We start from the raw sequence: 22500 nt of genomic DNA, 5'->3' as shown, positions 1-22500 counted from the left end.
TTGGTGGGGAATTCCATGTGGCATATTAGGTAAAGTTTGAGATGCCCACCTTGGTACCGAGTTTGCTGCCTGAAGGAAGAGGATCCGATCTCTCCTGTGATGAATCTTTCCTAAGTAAATGGCAAGTGGTAGGAGGGAAATCGGTTCTCATTTGCCCTGCCTTAGGAAGTGAGGAACTGCAAGCCATCCCCCCCACTCCCCCAAAGGATCTGGCCATGAGGTAAGGCATTCCTCCCTTTGTCTTAAGCTCCCCTTTGATGTGCAAGTCACTGGTGGAGTAAACTGTGATGACTTTGATGTTGAACTTGGAGACTTTATTGTTACTAGCATGCCTACAAGGAGAGCCGCCAGTCACTTCTCACATCTGAACAACCATGTTCCTTTACAGCCCCTTTTTTACAAGCATCAAATCCTTAAATACATGTTTTCCCATTCCTGCTGATTACTGTGCTATCTGTGGTGGGGGAGGGCTGTGCTCCAATATAATTGCAGCACCCACGTTTTCTGTAAACACCCCGAGGCGAGGCATCCTCAGATGGCTGGTAACCAAACTCCCTCAACAAGAGAAGCTTAACTGCAAAACAAATTTCTAGCAAATAAAAACATCCCGAGAACTCTCTGAGCCATTTTAGCAGTCAGTATTGGTCAGTATTTCTCCTAAGCAACCATTTGAAACGACACAGAAAGTGTAAAGGAGTTGGCGGCAGCAGCAGGGGCCTGCTGAGAGGTTGCCAAAAGTTTGAACCATCTTAACTCATTGTAACAACTTTGTTTCTCTGCAGTGGTGGAAACAGGAAACTTCTGTTAGACGATTCTGCTGGAATAGAAGCCTGGCTTTCCCCCTTCAATTTCTACCCAACCAGAAACAGGCAGTCTTTAAAGGAGCTGTAGAAGGTACAACTCTAATTTCATATGCTGACTCCCATCAGATTTTCTTTCTAAACTTTGTTTAATCACTTCTGGAAATGTCAAATATCATCCCCTCACCCCAACCCTCACTTACATCATAGGAAACTGGTGTCTAACAGACCCTTCTCCTTCCGATCAACATTGTAATAAAACTCAAGTTCTTTTGGATTTCTGGCCTCAGATGAAGTAGGGACAGATCTCCATGTTTCCTCTGGTTCTGTTTGTTGTTGTTGTTTTGTTTTGTTTGTTTGTTTTTTTAAGCAGGTGGCCCAGGAGGCCCACCATTTCTGCCTGCTAATCACTGGGAACACATCGGGAGATACTACATCTCTTAGGATCTGGGGCTTTAGTGTGCAGTTGGGAATACAATCACTGTGGAATACAGTGGTTAAGGCTGTTTGGTGGTTTTCATTTTTCAGTTAATTCCCCACTCCTAGGTTTCAACTCAACCATCAAAAATGGGAAAGGCTTTGGGCTAGAACTTGATAAAGCAGGGCTGTAATTTGCCAGAACTAAGTCTGGGCATATTTGTTAATATTAATGAAAGCCTTCTTGTTTTAAAATGTATTTAAATAGCTGGCATTAGTAATTACCTCTTTCTACCTTAGAATTTTCACTTCCAAAAGGAGCTGGTTAGCTGACTGAAGTATCTTAAGCAATTATAGCTGGGGACAGGGAATAAAGAAGTCAGCAGGCTTCTGTGTGCCTTTCCTACATCTTGAACGAGAGACCCCCCACCCACCTTTCAACTGTAACGGAAACATTTTTTTTCTTATAGAAACATGAACTCTGGAAAAGACCTTGGCAGCTGTCAATCACAACCTTCTAATTTTACAAACAGGGTAAGAACGCAAGCGAAGAAAACCTGCCAGTTACCATGCAACAGATCCGGACTAGAACCCATGCCTTCATCTGTTTCCCTCCACACGCAGGCTGGGGCTTTCCACTCCTCAACACCGTGTGGCAACTGGGGGCCAGATGACTCATGCATCAAATAAAGGTGTTGAACTTAAGCGATTTCTCAATCAGAATCATCTATGCAGCTTACAATTTACCAGCACATGCGATCCACCAAGGCCATCAGACCAAGATCACCGGAATCTCAAATAGAACACGCACACACAAATACACGTATATTGTTTAAAATTTTGACTTTTAAGTATGTGTCTGTGTGTAAGTGTGTGCGTATGTGGGTGTGTGTGTGGGGTATGTACACATGAGTACAGGAGGCCAGTAGAGCGTGTTGGATTGGGGTGATTGGCCTGACATGAGCATTGGGAATAAAACTCAGGTCCTCTGTAAGAGCAGTGCGAACTTTTAAAAGCTCCAGCTCTCTAATCCCTAAGAGCCTGTACACCTTGAAAGTTCCATCCTGTCTAATATACTGACAATACTGGGTGCTGAGAGACCAGATAGCCTCTGAGACCCTTTCTAGGCCTGTTGCAGGGCGTTTAGCAAAGGTTGGGGAAAGCCTGTGACTGAGCGCTCTTTTGCTCATCCACCGCGCCGTCCTACTTCTGTCAGACTGGTTGTGCTGCTGGAGTTACCTATATGAAGGCAGCTGGCATGTTTACTCAAACATTACCCACCACAGCATACACTCACCAAGGACACAGACTACATATGTCATGGTCACCACTGTCTGAGCAGCCCACAGCATTGAAGCTGCCCCAAGCAATGGGGTATATTGCACAAACACCTCCCAGGGCCAGAGTCAGTTGGAGTGTTGTCTGCCTCCACACCACTCCGAGTCCAACTTTACTGGCGTTTCCAGATGAAAACTCACTCTACACAAAAGGCAGGGTGTCTGGTTATTGGAATCAGAGACAGGGTGTCTGGTCATTTGGAGTAGGAGGTAGGGTGTCTGGTCATTAACCCCACTCCCCCAGCTTGGCCACTGCAGACACACTGGGAGGATGCTTAGGCCTGAGAAAGGCCCTTTTGTTCATAGGAAGTGCCGAGGAAGAGCTTAGGGGTAGGGAATCTTTACTTTGTTGCTGAAAAAAATAAAATTAAATTAAAAAAAAAAAAGAAAGATAGAAAAGGCAACACAGGAAAGACATTGCTGTTTCCATTAGAGTTGGCTGGACTCTGGGGCCAACTCCCCCACCTGCTCTGAGAGATTCAGTTCCCACACACAGGTCTGGAACTCACCGAGTCAATGTTGCAAACAGAGGCCAGAACTCCAGACAGTGTCATTCAGGAAAAGGAGTACAGAGCTTTGCCATTATCACAAGCGTCCTTATTGGACTACCTAGACTCCCTCAGAACCCTCTCCTGTTTAGGTCACGTGGGGTTAAGAGATCTGGGGGTAACATTCCACCCACTTCCTCCCACAGAAAACTATTCCAAGTGTGGCTGTTACTGAAGTGATGACAGAAATCCCTCACTTTGGGTTCCCATCTCTATTTCTCTTCAGGGGACCCCGAGGAAGCTTGTGTTTACCCTAAGATCATTCACTGTTGGAGCTTTGCTTTAGACCTTAGTTAGGAGGCCAGAACAGGGCTTTCCAAACTGATCTAACCCTCACGACCATCAAAAGAACTTTTGCGAACACTGACTCATTGGCTTTGGCCCAGATCACCAGAAACAGAACTCTACCCAAGATAAATGCCTTCCATGGGATGGCGAGGATTGATGGTCTCTAGGAACCACTGAGGGAGTAGAGCAGCCCACCGCCCACCCCAAAGCTGACAGCTTAGAACACAAGGGTGTAACAAATTGAGGCCCAAGGATGCCCGCCTGCATCAGAAACACCCAGGATGCTGATTAAATCCGCCCTCGGGGCCCCACCCAACACTGACTCCACCATGCCATCTCTAGGTGGGACTCAGTAATCTGCCTGTTACAGACTCCAGTCAGGAGCTTTACTCCAGGTTCAGGAACCAGTCCTAGGATCACTTGAGAAGATATTTTATTGTTAACTCTTTGATTACTTGAAATCAAACCATGTTCACACATAGATATAAGAGTGGGCCTTAACCAATTAATGTTTCCTGGGATCAGATAGTTTTGTGTGTCGCCAAGTCAAGAGTCTTGGTTTTCCAATGGTATGTACCTCTGAGAAACTACAAACTCGCAAGCCCAAAACCCTCAGCATAGCCCTCTCTGGTTACTGTGGCTGCCAGCATCTTGGTACTTTAAAAAAAAAAAAATGCTGATTCACCACCCGAGACACCTGATTGACAGGAAGAGCTTGAATCTGACTATCACAGCATACAGGTGGCACCAGAATGGTCTAGCATACAGGAAACGCTCAAGCATCGTCCGAAAGAAATATTTATGTTTGCACTGTGTTCTGTAAAAATCAGAAGTGAGAAATGAAGATAACAATCCGTGACAAAACAATATATATATATATAAAGAAAAGAAATTCAAACAGCATGCGGATCACACTTCTGGGTGGTGCACTTTGGAAAAAAAACAAAACAACTTGCTTCAATAGCTGATCTCAACCTAACCACAAGTCCTCACTTCTTAACCACGACCTTATTTCTAAGATCAAAGGGCCAAAGCAGCAGTTTCTCTGCCCCCCCAACCCCTTTTTGTTGTTGTTTTTGCCTTGTTTTCATGAAAAGTTCAGTTGCTTCTTTCGAGTATCGGCAAGGCCAGAATCATACTCCTTTAAAATCCCAGTGGTATCTTTCATCTTGGTTGTCTGCTATTACAGCACGGGTCCCAAAGTTCAAGCCTCTTGTTTTTACACCTCTGTGGTGTGTCCCCCTGCAATCCCCAAGAGGCATTTCAGTGGGAAAAATCAGTATTTTTCAGGACTTAGGTGCCTCTGGCTCCTCCACAGAGGTAAGATTGTTTCATGGTTGATACATCAGGCAAAGCCGAATTCAAAGCTCACTAAAGAGCCTAAAACTATTACTCAAATGAGTTCTTTTCTCTGACTCTATAGGGAGAGCCTTTATGTGTGTTGTTATTTTCATTTGTCTGTCTGCTTTTGAGCCCTGTCTTTTGTTTTGCAGGCTGGTCTGTGTCAACTTTCCTAGGATAACCTTCAGTTGCTCCTACCTCACGAGCGAGGGCTGGGATTACTGGAGTGCACCGCCATGCCTGCTTTATGCAGGACTGGAGCTTGAACACGGGGCCTTCTAAATGTCAGGCAAGCCCTCTACCAAGTGAGCAACACCCTAGCCTGTTTCCAGTAGTTTAACCTGTAAGCTCTCTCAAGCTCAATCACCCTCTATCATATATCCTTTATTTTCGAGACAACCTGAAAGTTTGGGTGAATTAAATCATCCGAGTCTTCCTAAACCAAGGAGCTAAACAGTTTCTTCTGATGCCAAAAAGATTATCAGTGGTTCTAATTATTTATATCCTCTGTGTGTGTGTGTGGGGGGGCGCCTTGATTTGAAAATGAAAAATGTTAGATTTCACTGGCTTTTTTTTTTTAAGAAAAAAATCAAGGATGGAGAATAGACAAAACAAGGATTTTGATACAGGTTTAACTGCTCGTGAACCAAATGCCACTCAGGTTTAGTACAGACAACAGGGTGCTACGAACAAGCTTTAATAGAACTTGTTTCTTAAAAATGACCTTTCCTTCCTTCCAAGAAAACATTAGAGATTCGTTATCTAATAAGTCATTTCTGATAACTGCACAAGATAATGAATTACACTTTTGAAACTGGTGAAGAATGCCCCACAGCCGTCGAGAAAATATTCACCACCTTTGACCTTTTCCACTAGCCTGATGGGAATTTCATTGGCCCTGGCATGGCTTTTGCCTGTCATGAGCAAGTATCCACTAGAGGGCAGCCTCATCTCAGCTGTGATACTGCTTTGTGGGGGGAAAAAAAAAACAAAAAACAAAACTTATAAGAGCTTGTAATGGTCCTATAATTATTTTTGTGACTTTAATTTTTTCCTGGGCAGTTTAAATAATCAATATAAGTCAAATAAAGTACCCATAAACTCTTAAGACCCCACTTCCACAAATTACAACGATTACCACTAGGATTGATCCCCAGACGAGTTATAGAGCCTTCTTTATGTACCTTAATATGTTTGAAACAAAGTTGTTTTGTTTTGTTTTGTTTTGTTAATCGAGTCAGCCATATCATATTAGGCAGCTGGACCTCACTTTTTGCATCAAAATGTCAAATGTTTCCAGACAAACTGAAGTGTGTTTTTCATTTGAGGAAGAAATTGACCAAGATTGTGAGGTGGCTGAATGGTGAACCTGAGTGAGATGGGAGGCAGAGGGACATCAGAGCTCATGGGTAGGGAGGGGTGTGTGTGTGTGTGTGTGTGTGCGCGCGAGCATGTATGTGTGTGTCTTTTCAAATAGCAATCTTCAGTTGGAAGGATCACGTTTCCCCTACAGCATGGGAAGGTGGGCTCAGAACCAGAGGATTACGAGAACTAAGCAGACATGACTGCTTGATATGGGATGGTCTTTCTGATTCAACATGGAATAAGCTACCTCTGGAAGTAGTGAACTCGCCAATCACAGGAGGGGTTTCAAGCATTACAGGACATTCGAGTCACAGGAATATTGTGGAGAGCACCCACTTGCTGATGGGACATAGAATCTGAGTGACTTAAAGTTTCATTTCTTCCCGAGCCTCTGAAATAACAGCACACCTCCATCCGGTACTCGGAGAGGTTAAATGCCAACCCAGCAAGAAGTGAGCTTCTGCACCTCTTCAAAAAACCTTCTATTTCTGCTGATGTGAGAGACACCGAGCTTCTCAGCACTATGCACGGATGCCCCTTACCTAGCAACACAACCACGCTGACCAGCATTCGACAACACGGAATGTACTAAAATAAAAAGACACACATGTAAACTTCCTTCTTTGCCTAAAGATAAACGGGACAGGCAGACAAGTATTTGACTGGATTCTGTGATCATGATGAGTCTGGGCAAAGGCCAGCTGCTCTTCATGAGGCTGTTCTATGCTATTTAGGAAAGCCAAGCTTGGTTCTCTCCCAGATCTTAATACCAAGCAGGCTTAATGAAAATCATGAAGAGCTATGAGAAGCAAATAAGAATAACCCCATTTGTACCAAATTGATTTTATTAAAGAGTAATTTAAAGATATTAGGCTCAGCAAAGCATTACATAATTGAATCTATTTTTCCCCCCATATAAACGGCAGACTTATCATTTACGCTAACTAGAGGCAAAGTTACGTACAGGGCATTTTTATAGCTTCCTTCGTGGGGTGACAGGGAGATGGTGGGACTCAGATGCCTGGTCCAGGCTCTATGGGGTGTCCGCCGAAAGAAATTAGCTATGGCACAAGAGCTGTGTAGCTTCATCTTCTTCAACTCAAATGCATGGGCCCATCGGATGCCACAAACAGGCATATGCGTGAGCCATGAAGTGCACACAGATTGATACCCTGCCCCTATTGGCTTGGGAAAAGTCTAGTCAACCTCAGATAAAAGCAGAAACCGAGAAAAGTACCATCCAGAGTCAACTTGGCCTCTCGTTGTACAGCCATGAGAGCAGAGGGTTAAGTTATCCTATCTCAAAACCCGACAGGGGCTAATGTTTCACTTAAAATAGAAAATCTAGAAACAAAATATTTCAAGTGCCTTTCCCCCGACCCCATATTGCTCATCAGCTGATATGAGCTCTTATTTAGACCTCTTCTCTAGGCGTAGCATTCTGACAGCTTATGGGGAAAGCCTATCCTGTCCTGTCATCCCCACAGGATGGTTACACAGAGCTCAGGCACTGAACCGCTCTGTCCTCCAGTCCAAAGGCCAGAACAAATGGGAAGGATTCTTGGGGAGTGGCTAGATGGGGGCATAGTTCTGCCTGTCATTCCTCAAAGGACCTGGAAACATTATCAAACATCAGTTCATACTGGATGTGACAGGTGAATGTTTAAAAATTTACTTTAAATCAGAAAAATATAAAGTAAGTGTAGCTGATAGCGTAATGTGTCTAAAGGTCATGGCTTTGAATGATCAGATGTGAAACATACAGACTCAAGCAGCTTTGATTTGTCTGCAATAAACATTGTGAGTATGTAGAGAACAAAAAAAAAATCCATCTTTGACATTTCTTTTGGTGCTAAGGAAAGAGGAGATGAACATATGAATCTAACACTCCATCAACCAAGCTACACCCAGGCCTGCACAAACACCGTCATTACTAAGTATTCTCAGACAACAAATTCCGTAAAGGAACTTTATTGATGGTGAAATTTTTAGGAAGACTCATTCATCCATGCATCCGTCCACCTACCCATCCATCCATAAAGTTCACTTTTGCCCAAATAAATGGTCCTTTCTAAATATAATCTTCTTAGGAGCCACAGAGTAAGTTACAAAGCTGACGGCTGCTCTCTCAGAGGTTTGGCAATGATCTGTTTGCTGACCTTGCCCATTGGTATTCTGATCTCCATGGCTGGCAGGGAAAACGGGAGAAAGGGGTCTCGAGAACTATGAATCTATTTACAGATATGGCTACTGAACACAAGGAAAAGTCAGGACTTAAATTACAGAGTATACGTTGACTGAGATATGTTTTCTACCTGGCTAATGTTTACATCAGAGTGCTCAGCTTGGTTGACGGCAAAACACCCGAGAGAAGCGTATTATGACACAATTGAAAAAAACAGCATGGAGAGGCTGCCTATGAAAACTTCACCTAAAAACCACCCTGCAGACCAGCAGGGCTCTCTTTACATCCATCCACATTCAGTTCTTCTGTCTTTAATTATCTTTAATGTTTTTTTTTATTATGTCTTTATGCATGTGAACATGTGCATGCCGTGGCACACATCGGGAGGTCAGAGGCCAACCTGTGGAAGTCAGTTCTTTCCTTCTACTCTGTGGTTCCAGGGACAGAACTCAGGTCCTCAGACTGGGCAGCAAGTGCCCTTACACACACACACACACACACACACACACACACACACACACTTGGCTCCACACTGGCAGCCATTTGAGTTTTCGATTTTCAACATTCAGTCCTCAATTTCTACCAGTCCGATCCATCACAGGTCCCCTAAATGGGACACAGATCCCTGCCTGGTAAGGGATACCGCAGGAAGGATGTTTAAAATGAGACTAGGAATTGAATCCAAGTTTCACACGGTTAAAAACAAAAGGCAAATTCGTCCAGACTGTTGAAATTAGATGTGACACCAAAGTCCAAGACACAGAGGATTTCCAAAGGCTCCAGGTGCCTTGGCATCTGTGTGACAACCTGGAGGAAAGATCCAGGACAGGATGGAGGCTCCCACCTGAGCTTTCCTCCTTCCAAGTCCCTTTACACAAACAGAGGCTGCAGAGCCATACAATACCAACTGCTCCAGCTTCAAGGTTTTTAACACTCAGCTACCAGCTAGCAGCACTTGGCCCATGTGATGACCAGACCAAGTGCCCCTTGCCTCAAGAATAAACATCATCCCTACTCTTTCCCTGTGCCCAAGGAACAACCTAAATGGTAGTGGGGATCTGCTGTGAAGCAAGCAAGCAAACACAACACACTGAAGGGTAAGGGAAGCGTTGCTCGAACTCAAGGTTATCACTTCCTAAGCATCGAACCACTTTAAGCCTAAACCAATTTGACAACTGACACAGAGAAAGGATTTTCTTCTTTGGTGAGTTCAAAAAGGCCTGATTTAATGATGTTTAAAAAAAATCATTAAATCGGGCAACAAAGAGGATGTCTCTCTTTTTATAGTGGCTTCTCCTCTCCTCCTCTGTTCACAGGCATCTACGCACCAGAAAGCTATACTATGAAGAAGAACCTTTCTGTTTTGCACGAAGAATCTAATTATGTAAACTCTTGCATATGGAACCAATTTAACTATTAAAACCAAGAGGCAGCAGGGAAGTATTTAATACGATTCCAGGCCAGTTTTTTTTTCCCCTCCCTTAAATCTGATATGGAAACATTTACAGCATTCCTTGCTTTCCCACAAACTATTTTTCTAAATTTTGCACCAAAGCAAGACAATCCTATTAAGACAAAAGACGTAAGATGCTGGGACTGAAATATTCTATTTCTCACCCCCACCCCCCACCCCCGACACACACACACATACCTCTAAGCTTGGGTTTTAAAGAAAACTGCACTGCAAGGACTTCTAGACATTTCTTTCCCTTTCTCAGTGACATTACTACCAATCTAGGAATCTTATTTTACAGCAGCCATAGGAAGCTCCCAAGTCTCCTGTGTGTGTGTGTGTGGGGGGGGGGATGTTAGGGGAGAGGGGATGACCTCCGGTTTTTATCACATGGCGAGTTTGATTAAAACTTCACTTGGTACTAAACCTACAAAAGCCAAAAGCCAACTTACTAAAAAAGATCAGCCTCAAATAACACCATCAAAGGACAGTTCCTTAATGTTTGAGAGGTTTACTGTTCAGTAGGAGGAAAGGGCAATTAAAAAGAAGCCTCTCTCAGCTTCTCACTTTTCTCCCATTCAACACAATGGTACACAGTATGGATGAGGACCATCACCGGCCCTTCCCAAACAGCAAATTCTAGTTTTTAAATTTAAGGAGGTGAGGGGACGAAATACAACTGGCTTCGCGGATTCTGCAGTCAGTTTTCACTTAACAGGTTTAATGAGAAGAAGAATTACCAAGATTCTCTTTTGGGGAGGAGAAACCGATTTCTTTTACATAATAAGAAACCTCAACACCTTTCCTTCCCCAATACTTTCACACACTTAAGACCACGGGAAGCTCTTCCCTCTTGTGTTATACCAGTCACATATTATAAAAGTGATTCAACCTCACTTCCCGCAAGTGCAAGGGGAAAGGCACTAAATTTGCCGTGGGCGCATCCTACAGAAAGATTTCATCGAATGCAGCCAGCTCATCTCAGCGTCCTGAATGCTTCGACCTGTTAATAATTAATAAAAGATGCCACCCAATCTCTAGTGAAAAAACACAATGATCTGAAAGTAAAGCCGGCGCAGATACGGTACGGGTGTCCTACATCCTGGATTGCAACAACAAAATAATCCTAAACCTAGCAAACGTTTAACGAGCACCTGGCCGCCGCGCTAGCGGGCAAAACCTCCGCAAGACCTTCAGGGTGCTCACAATTGTTGCCCCTGAGAGGAGCGGCCGCTGTGCCACAGACAGATGGAGCTTTAAATCCCCAGGCCGGGCGACCGGGCCTGCACACTGCTTGGGCAGATTATCCGCCGAGAGGACCCAGCAGGCGCACGATCGCGCAGAGAGCTACAGGGCTGAGTCTTTCTAGGGCCATCTGCAAAGGTCGAAGCGCCTGTCTCGGTTTCTCCCTGCGGCACAAGCAACTTCCTGCGCACCTCCAAACTTTGTCTCCATCACAAACTTCCCTGACTTGCCTTGGCTTCTTCCCGCCTCACCTTGGGACACCTGAAGCCAGCCGTCCCTGCAAACCACTTTCCTCCTTATCACTTCCCCCAGCTTACTTCCCCAGTCCAGGGAGGAGGCCCTCGGTGCGGAGGCTTAGCCGCGGCTAACCTGTGCCCATAGGCCCTCGCCGCGGTCTAACCTCGGCTTCTCCTCTCCAATCCTGTGGGCTGATCCTGTCTTCTGTCTACATCCATGCACAAACCTAAGTGTCTAGCCTGAGCGCGCTGCGACTGGGGCAGCGGCGGAGGGCGTCTTGGCACCTTCGGGGCGCGGGGCTGACTCCGGCCCGCGCGCTTTCTGAAGTGGCGGCGTCCGAGGGACGCAGCGCTGAGTTACCACACTTCCCTAACCCGCTGGCCACTGGAGCTCCAGAGGGTGGGGTGGCCGTACGAAGCTCGGACGGCAGGCCTGGAACGCTAACCAGTCCTGGGGATGACACCACTAGCGTTCGCATGCAGGGCTCGGCCTGGCTGCCGCTCCTCCCCCCCTCCCCCCCTGCACATAGGCCAGAGTTGTCCCGGGGTGCGGGCCCTGGGGACCCAGTGTGGATGTCCCCAGCTTCCTCCCAGTTGCCAGATCCTCCCTGAGCGTTCCAAGCGCTGCGACTCTCGGCAAACTTTCTTTGGGGAGCCCCGCTGGGTGTCAGGCGCACCCAGACGAGTGACAGCAGTTAAGAAGACGCCGGAGGGGCGATCGGGCCCGTGAGTCTAGCTCCACCGACCCGAGGCAGGCCGAACCCTCCTCCGGGCTCCAGTGGCTACGCTGCGGTGGCCCCGGAGACCCCATTGGGTTCCAGTGGCTGCCCCCAAGCTGTACGTGAGCTCCGGCAGGCGCGCCCACCCCTCCCCCTGCGCGCCCTCCTCCCCGCCCCCCGGAGCCGTCAGTCCACCCGAGTCCCCGCGGGCCACCCGGAGCTCACCTTTCATCGCTGCGATCACAAAATACATCCTTTACGCCGCGGTGCGGAGAGCGCAGGGAGAGCCGACCGTCCGACCCCGGAGCCCCCTCTTGCCGCCGCCGCCCGAGCCACAGCAGCAGCTGCCGCAGCTGCCCGCCCGCCGAGAGCCATCCCGAGCCATAAGAGGCTCCATGTGACCGGCTGACATCACGGCCGCCGCTCTGTTTACACCGCGCCCCTCCGCTTCCTCCCGGGGCGGGAGCAAGAGGCGGGAGGCGGGTGCGCCTGGGCGCCGCGCTCCGCCCCCGCGGGCAGGTGACCGGGAACGGCCCACCTCGACACAGTGCTGCCCCCCTGCGCTCCCAGGGGCCCGCACCGAAGTCCCTTGCCACCTCTTTACTAACCGATCACCTGTGGCGGCCCGGAAGCTCTCTGCCTTGCCTCTGACCACTTTCCACAAGCCCTCCCGCTACCCCCCCCCCCCCGCGCACTTCAGCTAAGCACCCCGATGCCTCTTTCAGCTCAGTCCCGGAACCCTTCTCAGTGACAAAAACACTGGATGGTTAACCCCAAAGAAGCTTTCGGTCTGAGGAAGCTACAGTCTCCCTCTTGTCCCAGGGCATCCCAGCCCCCAGGCCCGGAACCGACACCAGTTTTTGGACGGAGCAAGCCCCCACTTAAGACTTTCAGGACTCACCCAGCTCACAGCATCCAAGGTCGTGGTTCCGGGCTGCGTACTCCCGCAGCATCCCGCATTCAAGACAGCCTGTATGTGTAAGACTAGAAAACCATGTCTGCCTGCTAAATGAGCTCCAGGTGCCAGACAATTTGAGCCACTGGTCCCCAGGCTCATCCTATCTAGAACTCTCTCCAGAAAACCCATCTCCAAGTGGAAAGGGCGCTAGTTTTCTAACCTCAAAGATAAGACGTGGCATTTTAAACAGAAGAAACAACAAACAACACCTGGGTAGCCATACCGTTCACCTTACAACCGAGATTTAATTCCCTCCAATGTTTGAAACTTTTTACTGCATTTACGTAAATCATGGTTTTATTTTTGTCCCCAGATGAATCTCTTTATGCTGAATTTCAAGACTACTTACCAGGCGTCCGCTTTACTTAAAACGTTGGCAACTATGCCTACAGTATTGCGCATAAAAGGGGGAAAAATCTACTAAGCCAAGCTTGCTTACCTAGTGCAGCTCTGAGACAGCCCCCACCCTCTGATGATCAAACAGGAAGGATTCTAATATTTCTCTTTCCATATAACCAAGCTAGCCTTGACCCTGTATTGTGGCCGTAATTTAGAACACATGCAGACATCTAGCCCTATAACAAAGATTCAGATCTGTTCATTCTCCCTCCCAACCCCATTTCAAGGAAAAAAAAAATTGTTTTCCAAACATTTACACAGTGCTAGGATTGGAATGGTCAGAAAACTTCATTGTCTTTTAGTTAAGCTATGGCCTTACAAAAATGTTTGATTTCAGACACATTCATCCCCAAGTAGGTTTTTTTTCTTTAGAATTTTTTGAAATACAACCACAAAAAAAATAAGAAGAGACAAGAAAAGAATCCGAAGCCAGGACCTACCCATGTTAACTCTGCTGTCCAGCCATAGTGAAGTGGACAAGGGTTACAGAGGAAATCAGCCATACCCACTGTAATGTTTACAATTATGAAATTAAATCACACCATGTTCCCATGATGCAACTCCATCTCCCAATGAGGCAACACCCCATTCTTCAAATTTGGTTCTGGGTTTCCCTTGTGTTAGTAATGTAAAAAGAAGAGTGCCACCAAAATAGCCCACCCGTGGGTTCTGGGTGCATTTTTTTTCTCTCCTTCTTTGTATTGTTAAAGGAGGAGAATACAACCACAGAGCACATGTTCATGTGTTCTGCCCAGTGCAAGTGCCTCTTGATAGACAAGCTGAGGATTCACTTTAAAACAGTATCTTGCTGTAGATAAGAATGCTTTGAAAACAACCAAATCCATTAGCTCCAGCCTGCCCGCCAGACTTCTGACTCCAAGGTAAATAGTCTTACATCTAAAGTAATCGGTTATTTCCAGGCCATTTCAAATGAAATCGGTAAGGAGGAATGGCATGCGCCGTGACACGGACTCCCACAATTACAAAGAGGATGATCTTTCCTCCTGTAGAGAAGTCCTCAATAGAAATAGCATCTCATCATACTTATTTGAAATATTTACACATTTATTCAGCAAAGACATTGCCAGGATAATGTAATCCTGACCTTGCCCTTTGGAAAGGCACTGCTCTCACGTCCTACAGCTAATGAGCAGCAGAATTCAGATGTTAAGTCATAACCTTCCTGGGTGGCTAGATGCTATTTGTAATACATGCCTCTATTACACATCATCAGCTTTTAACCTAGGGGAGATAACTGTACTTCATAGGAACAGCTTTTATGAAACTTTTGAAAATAAAAATGAGAGTGTTTATTTTATAATAGATGATAGGATAAATTGCCCATGGACTTAGTCTTTGACCAAACAAACCAGCCAGGAATGAAAGGCCACATATCTTCCTTCAAGAAAATCAAATTGGAGCTTCAAATACATTCCTGTAAAAAAATTTCACACACTAAATTAAAACATCCTCATATAGAGACACAGTATAATGTTGAGACATTATATATAGGAATAATTGGATTTTATTGAATAAATGCAATGGAGCACCTAACATGGGGGAAATAGTTTTAAGAAATATATTCTTTGCATCCTTTTTTTTTTAAAGATTTATTTATTTTATATGAGTACACTGTTATTCTCTTTAGAGACACCAGAAGAGGGCATCAGATGTCATTACAGATGGTTGTGAGCCACCATGTGGTTGCTGGGAATTGAACTCAGGACCTCTGGAAGAGCAATCAGTGCTCCTAACCTCTGAGCCATCTCTCCAGCCCCTCTTTGCATCCTTTTAAACATGCATTCTGAAGAATAAGAAAAGAATATTGCTTCCAAGAAGGAAATGCCATTGGATAGGAATTCTTTCCTGTAAATGGGAGAATGTTACATATGAGTTCTCAAACATTATTGTGTTGGCTAATCTCAGCAAAGGGGTCAAAATGAGTTTATAGATGGCCACAGACTCATATGGGGTCCCATTGGCTTTATCACACCAGATCTGACACTTAGTAGAAAGTAGAGACACATTGTAGAGACCAGATTTTTCCCAGAACATCCCTGGGCAGAGCCTGGTGCACTTCTGCAGGGGTCCATACTAGAGTATGGCCAGGAAGTTGGTGTCGATCTTTCTTCCAGAGGTCAAGAAAATGACTTGGGCTTCACGCCACAGAGCCAGTTCATGAATCTAGAGACACATGGCTGCCCAAGATGCTCAGACAGCAAAGTACAGGATTTAGCCCTAAACAAACCATTCCTATTACAGCCTCTAAGGCTCAAGAAACACTGTGGAAAGAGTGTGGAAAGGAAGTAAGATGTGGAAAAGTGTGGTGAAGTTCCATTCTCTTGACACCAGTCAACATTAACATGAACTAGTAGCAGCTGCAATTGCTTGCAAGGGGCCCATTCAAGACAGGGCTTTTCAACAGTCAGTCATGGTGTGAGAGAACTCAGAAGAGCCTACCCATTACTCTGGTGGAGGGGGAACAATTGTCTTCACAAATGAGAGAAAAATACAGGAATGTGGAAGATGAGTGGGAAAGGAAGGGAAGGTGGCTAGATGGGGGAAGGAAGGAGATGAGAGGGGGTAGGGGAAGAGCAGTCAGAACGGGTCACATACCCCAATGAAATCATCAAGGATTAATTTTCATTAAAAAATGATTCTTAGCTTTTTTGAGATTTAGATTTGTACCACACAGAGACCTGATCATATGGTATATCACACCATCACACCCAAGCATGAATTCAAGGCTTTGGGGGTGGGGGGTAGCATACTAGTGGGTGGAGGCATTTGTCCTAACTCCTCAAGATCCCAAAACAAGATGATTTCAATATTTGGGGATACATGTGAAGAGGAGCATTTTGGTTCTTCTTTCCCTCGTCCCTGTCTCTTCTACAGCTTGATAATTCAATTAATTTCTTTCTAACTGAACAGGGAAGAGGTCACCCAAAAGTGAAACAGGCTACAACCTTGTTTCAGCTCAGTCTTTGTCTTCTGAAAGACCAACAGGGCCAGCAAGACTACACAGAGGGAAGCTGCAGAAAAGGCATCTGCTCCCTTTCGTAGATCATGGTCTTGCTAAATTGTAAATCTAGAAGACTCCAGGTCTCACAAAATAACATTTTATGAATAATACTGGAGAGATCCAGAATCAAAGATAAGAGAGGGAATCATTGATTTATCTTGTTTATTAATGTTAAGGGGAGGGGGGTGAACATTTTAATATGGCTTGTCTGTCTTGCTCACTATTTTAAGACCAAAGTAGAGTGGTATTTAAATATGCATGAGTGTATGCAAATATTCTGACCACCAAATCTGATGAAACAAACGGTATTTTGGTGTCAAACAATGCCTTTAGTTTCACACACACACACACACACACACACACATACTTACTTCTGTTGACCACAATTATTGAGCATCTATTTTATGCCTAGAATTGTATTCCAGAACCAAAAGAAAACAACGTGATTGCTTTAGTCTCAAGACGTTTACCAATGAGATGATCTTTGCTCTAAAACCCTACAGGAGTCAGTCATTTCCTTGTATGAGGCTGACATTTTCTGCAGGAGTCCAGTATCTGGGTGGCCTTGGCCACTATCGGTGGATGGGGGTTATGGACCACACCTGTGCCTTTTAGTGGAATAGATCATTGAGGTGGGTGGTTTGGCTGGAGCCAGGCCATGCTTTATGGACTTTGGGATTTCTGGAGCCAAATATTTCATATGGCTATTAGGAAATTCAGAGATTTGGCCTGTGTTTTGTAACCATTACAATGAGGAAAAGGTTGAAGTTCACTGGCAGGCACAGATGACCAGCCTCCACAGACTACGTAGGCAGCAGGTGCTTCACCACTCACACACATGCTAAGGTGGCAAGCAAAGAGAAGCAAGCTGGAGACAAGAAGTCCTGCATTCCATGAGGTTCCTCAGGGTGTCTTCACTGCATCTCTAAAGCTGGTAGAATAGGCCACGCATGAAATATTTGTCTTTCTTTCATAGAGTATAATGAATTTTGTTGTGAAGTTTGCACACACAGGCCTTTGTACTTCATTCTCAATTGTCCATCATTCCCACTGCTCTCTGGATATTTCCCTTCCTTCCTTTAAGGAGTCCTCATTTATTTTATTATCACATATAGTCTCTCTCTGTCTCTATATGTCTGTCTCTGTCTGTCTCTTTCTCTCTCTCTGCCTCTCTCTCTAATAAAGGGACTACAAATAAACAAAGAACTAAGAATTCTGGGACCTCGAGTTGCATGCATCCCTAGTCTCTTTCTCTGATAACTTCTGAAAAGTTACTTCATCTCCCAGAACCCACGTCTGTGCCCCATGGACTGAGGGAGAGACATAGATATCAGAGGGCTTTAGCATCACAGCCATTCATGTTTCCAGATCACTGCCATCCTTTTCTCTGTGTTGCACTTTTTCTATTCACTTCCCTGAGCAGCCTGCTTCACTTCCTCAACTCCGTCTTATGGCAGAACTGGCTTTGGCATCCAATGGAGAAGCTGGGCTCAAAACCAGCCTTCATCCCACTCTCTGGTTGAGTGATCTTGAGCAAACCTTTCTTTCATCACATGTGAGGGAAGGACAGTAGAGTCCTACAGGGTCACGAGGCAGATTAACTTAAATAGTATAAAGAAAGGTTAGCGCCACAGCACTTAGCACAGAACCATCAGCCTCCATTCTACTAATTCCTGTATTTGTTACTCTTAAAGACATACATCTGACTGGACTCTTAGAAGTGTGGGCTCTCAGTGGGGCCAGCCCATGTCTCTTGGCAATCTGTTCCTGGCATTTTTCTTTGGCTTCCTTTATTCTCTTGGCTAAAAATATTAGCATATTCAGCAGCCTCCTCCTGATGTTTCTTAGTGCATTGCTTCTTCAGATCAAAGCATTGATATCTGTGTTATGGGATGGGTGGAGTAACAGAAAACTGAATCTTGGGTGCATTTGTCCCAGGCTTCTTACCTTCTTTGCTAAAGGACTTTCTGACAACATATTGGTGGACATTATCAGTATGACAATATACTTCTCCTCTTCTTCCTTCTCCTTCTCTTCATTTTCTTTCCTTTTTTTTTTTTTTTTTTTTTTTGACCATAACCAGTTGGGAACACTCAGTCTGGCACCCACAATGCACCCTGAAGTTGTGCTTCCTCTTTCCAGTTTTCCTTGGTCTGTGACAAGAATTCTCCTTACTCAACAGCAGGCCCACTCCGCCATGGGTCAAGACACCTTACTTCATGGGAAAACCTTGTTTGCCCTGCCACTGAGAAGACCACACAAGCTCTCAATCTTTACCCAGCATCAGCAGCTACATCTGTGGTTATGTACTTCCAATAAAAAGTATCAAGTCTGAGGTCATCATCTACATCATTGAGTTTCAGACAGCTGGTGGTTGGGAAGGAGACCTTTAACTTCATCTTGATGCAGCCAGAGGCCTAGGAAGTACCACCGAAAAGGGCGAATTCCTGTATTTTCACAAATACGGAGCCCATGTTAACTCAAAACACTGATCCTCAGCACGGATCTGTTGAGAGGGGATTGGCAAGGTTGAAGCCGTGTTGTATGTAAAATGAATATTTATTGGGGCTGAGGGGTACAGTACTCGCCATGCAAGCATGAGGGCCTGAGTTCAGATTCCCAGCATCCATGTAAAAAGCAGGGTGCAGCAACGTGTAGCTCTAGTACCATGGAGGCAGAAACAGGAGCTTGTAGGCTAGCCAGTTTAGCTAAGTTGGCAAGCTCCAGGGTCAGTGCAAGACTTTACCTCCGAAAAACAAAATGGGGGACGATGGAGGAAGGCACACTACTTCACCTTCTGGATTTCACATGGACATAGTCACATGTGTACGTACACCTACGCCCACAAACATGCACGCACACACACACACACACAAAGTGCTATGTAGGTAGTCGGGGGGGGGGGGACACAAAGATTACTTAGAATTAGCTACTGCTTGACCTAAGAGGACTGTGGTCAGGCAAGAATTTCATATTTCTTTTTCTGTGAGAGAGCACACTCCCACATAATGGGTAATGAGTAAAAAAAAAAAAAAACAAAAAAAAAAAACAAAAAAAAAAAACTCTTTGCAGGTCTATGCTAGGCCATGGAGAGGGAAGGAAAAAGATCTGGATTTTATGAAGGCTTTTAAGGAGTTTATGGTCCAGCAGGAATTCAGATGTGGATGAATGTGATGCTGTGTCACCACCCTTATTCCAAGTGTTCAGGAGCTCAAGGGCCATGCTAGTCAAGAATGAGAGAGACAGAAGCCGGAAAGATGGCTGAGTGGTTAAGAGGACTTGTTGCTCTTGTCCAGTTCTCTGGTTCTTTTCCCAACTCACACACAGTGGGTGGGTGGTTCATAACTACCCATATCTCCAGGTCTGAGAGAGTCAATGCCCTCCTCTGGCCTCTGAGGGAACTGCATGCACATGAGACACATACAGCCAATCGGGCACACACAGAGATCCACTAAAATACAAACAAATAGAATAATGTCTAAGGAAAAACAAAAACAAGAGAGGTTAATGCATACCGAGCCAATTTTTTAAGGAGGGCTTCCTGAAGAAGGTTCCATCTATGTTAGACCTTGTAATCTAGCTCAAATCTTTGTAGAAATAGGAACTCAAGGGCTCCACAATGCTGAGAGGGTAGACAGAAAAGGCAAGGGCTCCACAATGCTGAGAGTGGTAAACAGAAAAGGCAGGGGCTCCACAATGCTGAGAAAGGTATACAGAAAAGGCAGGGGCTCCACAGTGCTGAGAAAGGTAGACAGAAAAGGCAGGGGATCATGCAGTGCTGATGATTTACAGCAGCATGAACTAACTACACACTGTCAGAGAGGAGAGAACATCTAAAAGGTGGGCCCAGAGCTCCATCATTTGCCTTTCCTTCATAGGCCCCAAATCGAATTCTTCATACTACAGACACACAGCTGGATATGGAGAAATACACTGTAATCCTAGCACTCAGGAGGTGGAACCTGGAGAATCTGGAATTCCACACTGTTCTTGGCTATACTGTGAGTTCAAGATCAACCTGGGCCACATGAGACCCTATTAAAAACCAAGACAAACAAAAATTAAAAATCAAACTGAATCTATTCAGAGTTTTTTTTTTTTTTGTGGGGTGGGGAATCCGGGCATAAGAAATAAACCATGCTCAAGGAAACAGATGTCTTCTTACCTTGCCCGTTTTATACTCTTATTGCAAAGATTAATGCTTGGTTTGGTAGTCATAAAGCTAAATTATACTTAGTAAAACACCAGAGAGCCAATGAGCGCAGCATCACAGCACACAGAGGAAGAGTAAAATAGAAAGCAGTGTTATTTCACTAAAGCTCAGCAGAGCATTTGAGGATGAATAAGATAAATTGAATGTTACTTGATTTTTGTATCTCACCCATTTCAGCTCTGAAAATTGTAACAGACAGTTCTATTAATATACACGCTTAGTAGAAAGGCTGTATCTTATTTTTAAAAAGCTACGATCGTATATAAATACAAAATAATGGAGAAAAGATAAGCAATTTCAGACAGTTTTCCCTATTTTCGTCATGCATGGCAATCGAGACCACAGAGTCACATGGGCTCTGCTGGGAAATTCAAGTCCCGAAGTGAGGAAGTTTCCAGGAGCAAATGTTGTCATTATTTTGCTCTCATAGAGAAAATATGTTCCCGTTCAGTCAAGCAGGGTAATCAATTATTCTGCATTATGAAATCCTTATTTTGTATCTATTGACATTTCAGACAGTCGTGCCGCATGTCAATAGTAGTTTGGATGCTCATATATGAGCCCCCTGCTTACAGCCTGGGACTCCTACCACACGGGTTCTACCTGCAGTCTCTTTTCATTCGCAGAAGCCCATCAAGTATTTATGCCTAAGTTCAGGGCATTGCACGTGTGCCCTGGGCACTAGAGCCAGGACAGAATCCAGTGGGTATTTTTGTCTTAATAAAAATGTTCTTCTTCTAACTATGTTTAATTCGTATTAAAAGATAATCACTGCCCTCCTCTTGAATTAAAAATCGTTCCTATATAAGAGGAATATAATTAGATTAGGCTATCTAGTCACCACAGAGAGTGGTATCCAATGTATGAACACAATCTTGTGTACCCCCTAACCCCCACTAAGATAATTTTATGGAATTGAAATCCCCCCTTCTCTCTCTGTGCGTATGTATGTGTGCATATGTATGTGCATATGTGTGTATGTATGTGTACACATGCTCATATGTGTATGTATAAGCAGGCTAGAGATTGATGGTGTTGGGTGTCTTGTTCTATTGCTTTCCACCTTGGTTTTGGAGCCAGGGTCTTTTAAGGAATTGAAGCTCACAATTGGCAAGCCTGGCTGGCCAGTGAGCTCAAAGGATCTTTCTGCTTCCAACTCCCTCCCTGGAGCTGGGATTATAAGTCAGGACTGAGCAATCCCCATAGCCTTTCAAACTGACTTTGGATGAAGATTCAATTCCACTCCTGTTGCTGCCATTTCCCCTCCTGCTGGCTGACCATTTCCTGGGATTTCCTGTGTAGCAGAAGTGAATTTTTCTTTCAAGATTCCTTCCATCAAATTACATTCTGTTTTTTCTTTTCTTCCCCCAATGCTCCCTTTAGTGATAAGGGAAGCAGGGAACAGAGAAATGAAGTGACATGTCCAAGGATATAAGACCAGGGTTTAGGCAAACTCCACATATGGAGTCTATGGTGGTCATTCATTATGCCACAATGCTCAAATAATTTATCATGTGTTTTCCTTGCATCCAGTACTACTTAGCAATTTTATGGTCATAATCTGACTTGTCCACAAATCAAAAAATTACTATTCTTATCCCATCTAGGCACAAGTGCAAGGAATTCTTCTATCACCAGCTCCTGTAATCGTGCAGGGTTAGCATGTGTCATCATGAATTATTGCATAATTTAGTAAATTATTTAATTGCTACTAATGAGGAAACATTCTGTACACAGTTGTAATTACCTTGTTTGGAAACAATGTTGCCATTTGTATATTTAAGGAACACTTGCTACAAATTAACTCTTGAGGGGAGTTTTTGTTTTTCCATTTTGGGATCTACAACTCTAAATAACAGAATGGTGCATGTAATCCTAAGGAAAATTAAAATTACAAACACCAATAGCAGCACTTTTAAAAACCTCCAAATACAACAATGTAGAAAATGGTAATTTTATACTTCATGCTATTGT

General features: G+C 44.7%; 1 protein-coding gene across 7 annotated transcripts in view; it reads right to left on the bottom strand.

Moving 5' to 3' along the window:
- The window catches only part of Rora (RAR related orphan receptor A), a 734084-nt gene that overhangs the window by 87298 nt on the left and 624286 nt on the right, over positions 1-22500 (bottom strand). Inside the window, exon 1 of one of the 7 annotated variants that reach the window (XM_021171873.3) lies at positions 13732-13791. The exons of 3 other annotated variants lie outside the window; for them this stretch is intronic. In XM_021171873.3, the coding sequence (XP_021027532.1) occupies positions 13732-13735 (4 nt within the window). In that variant the 5' untranslated portion in view covers positions 13736-13791. Of the gene's footprint in view, positions 1-12159; positions 12314-13731; positions 13792-22500 lie in introns of those variants that run through there. 3 more of the 7 variants (XM_085844760.1, XM_085844759.1, XM_021171872.3) reach the window with 3 other exon arrangements.

This window comes from Mus caroli, unplaced genomic scaffold (assembly GCF_978045245.1).
Source record: "Mus caroli unplaced genomic scaffold, Mus_caroli_1 scaffold_11, whole genome shotgun sequence".
Taxonomy (NCBI): Eukaryota; Metazoa; Chordata; class Mammalia; order Rodentia; family Muridae; genus Mus; species Mus caroli.
This window is presented reverse-complemented; position numbering and strand designations above follow the sequence as displayed.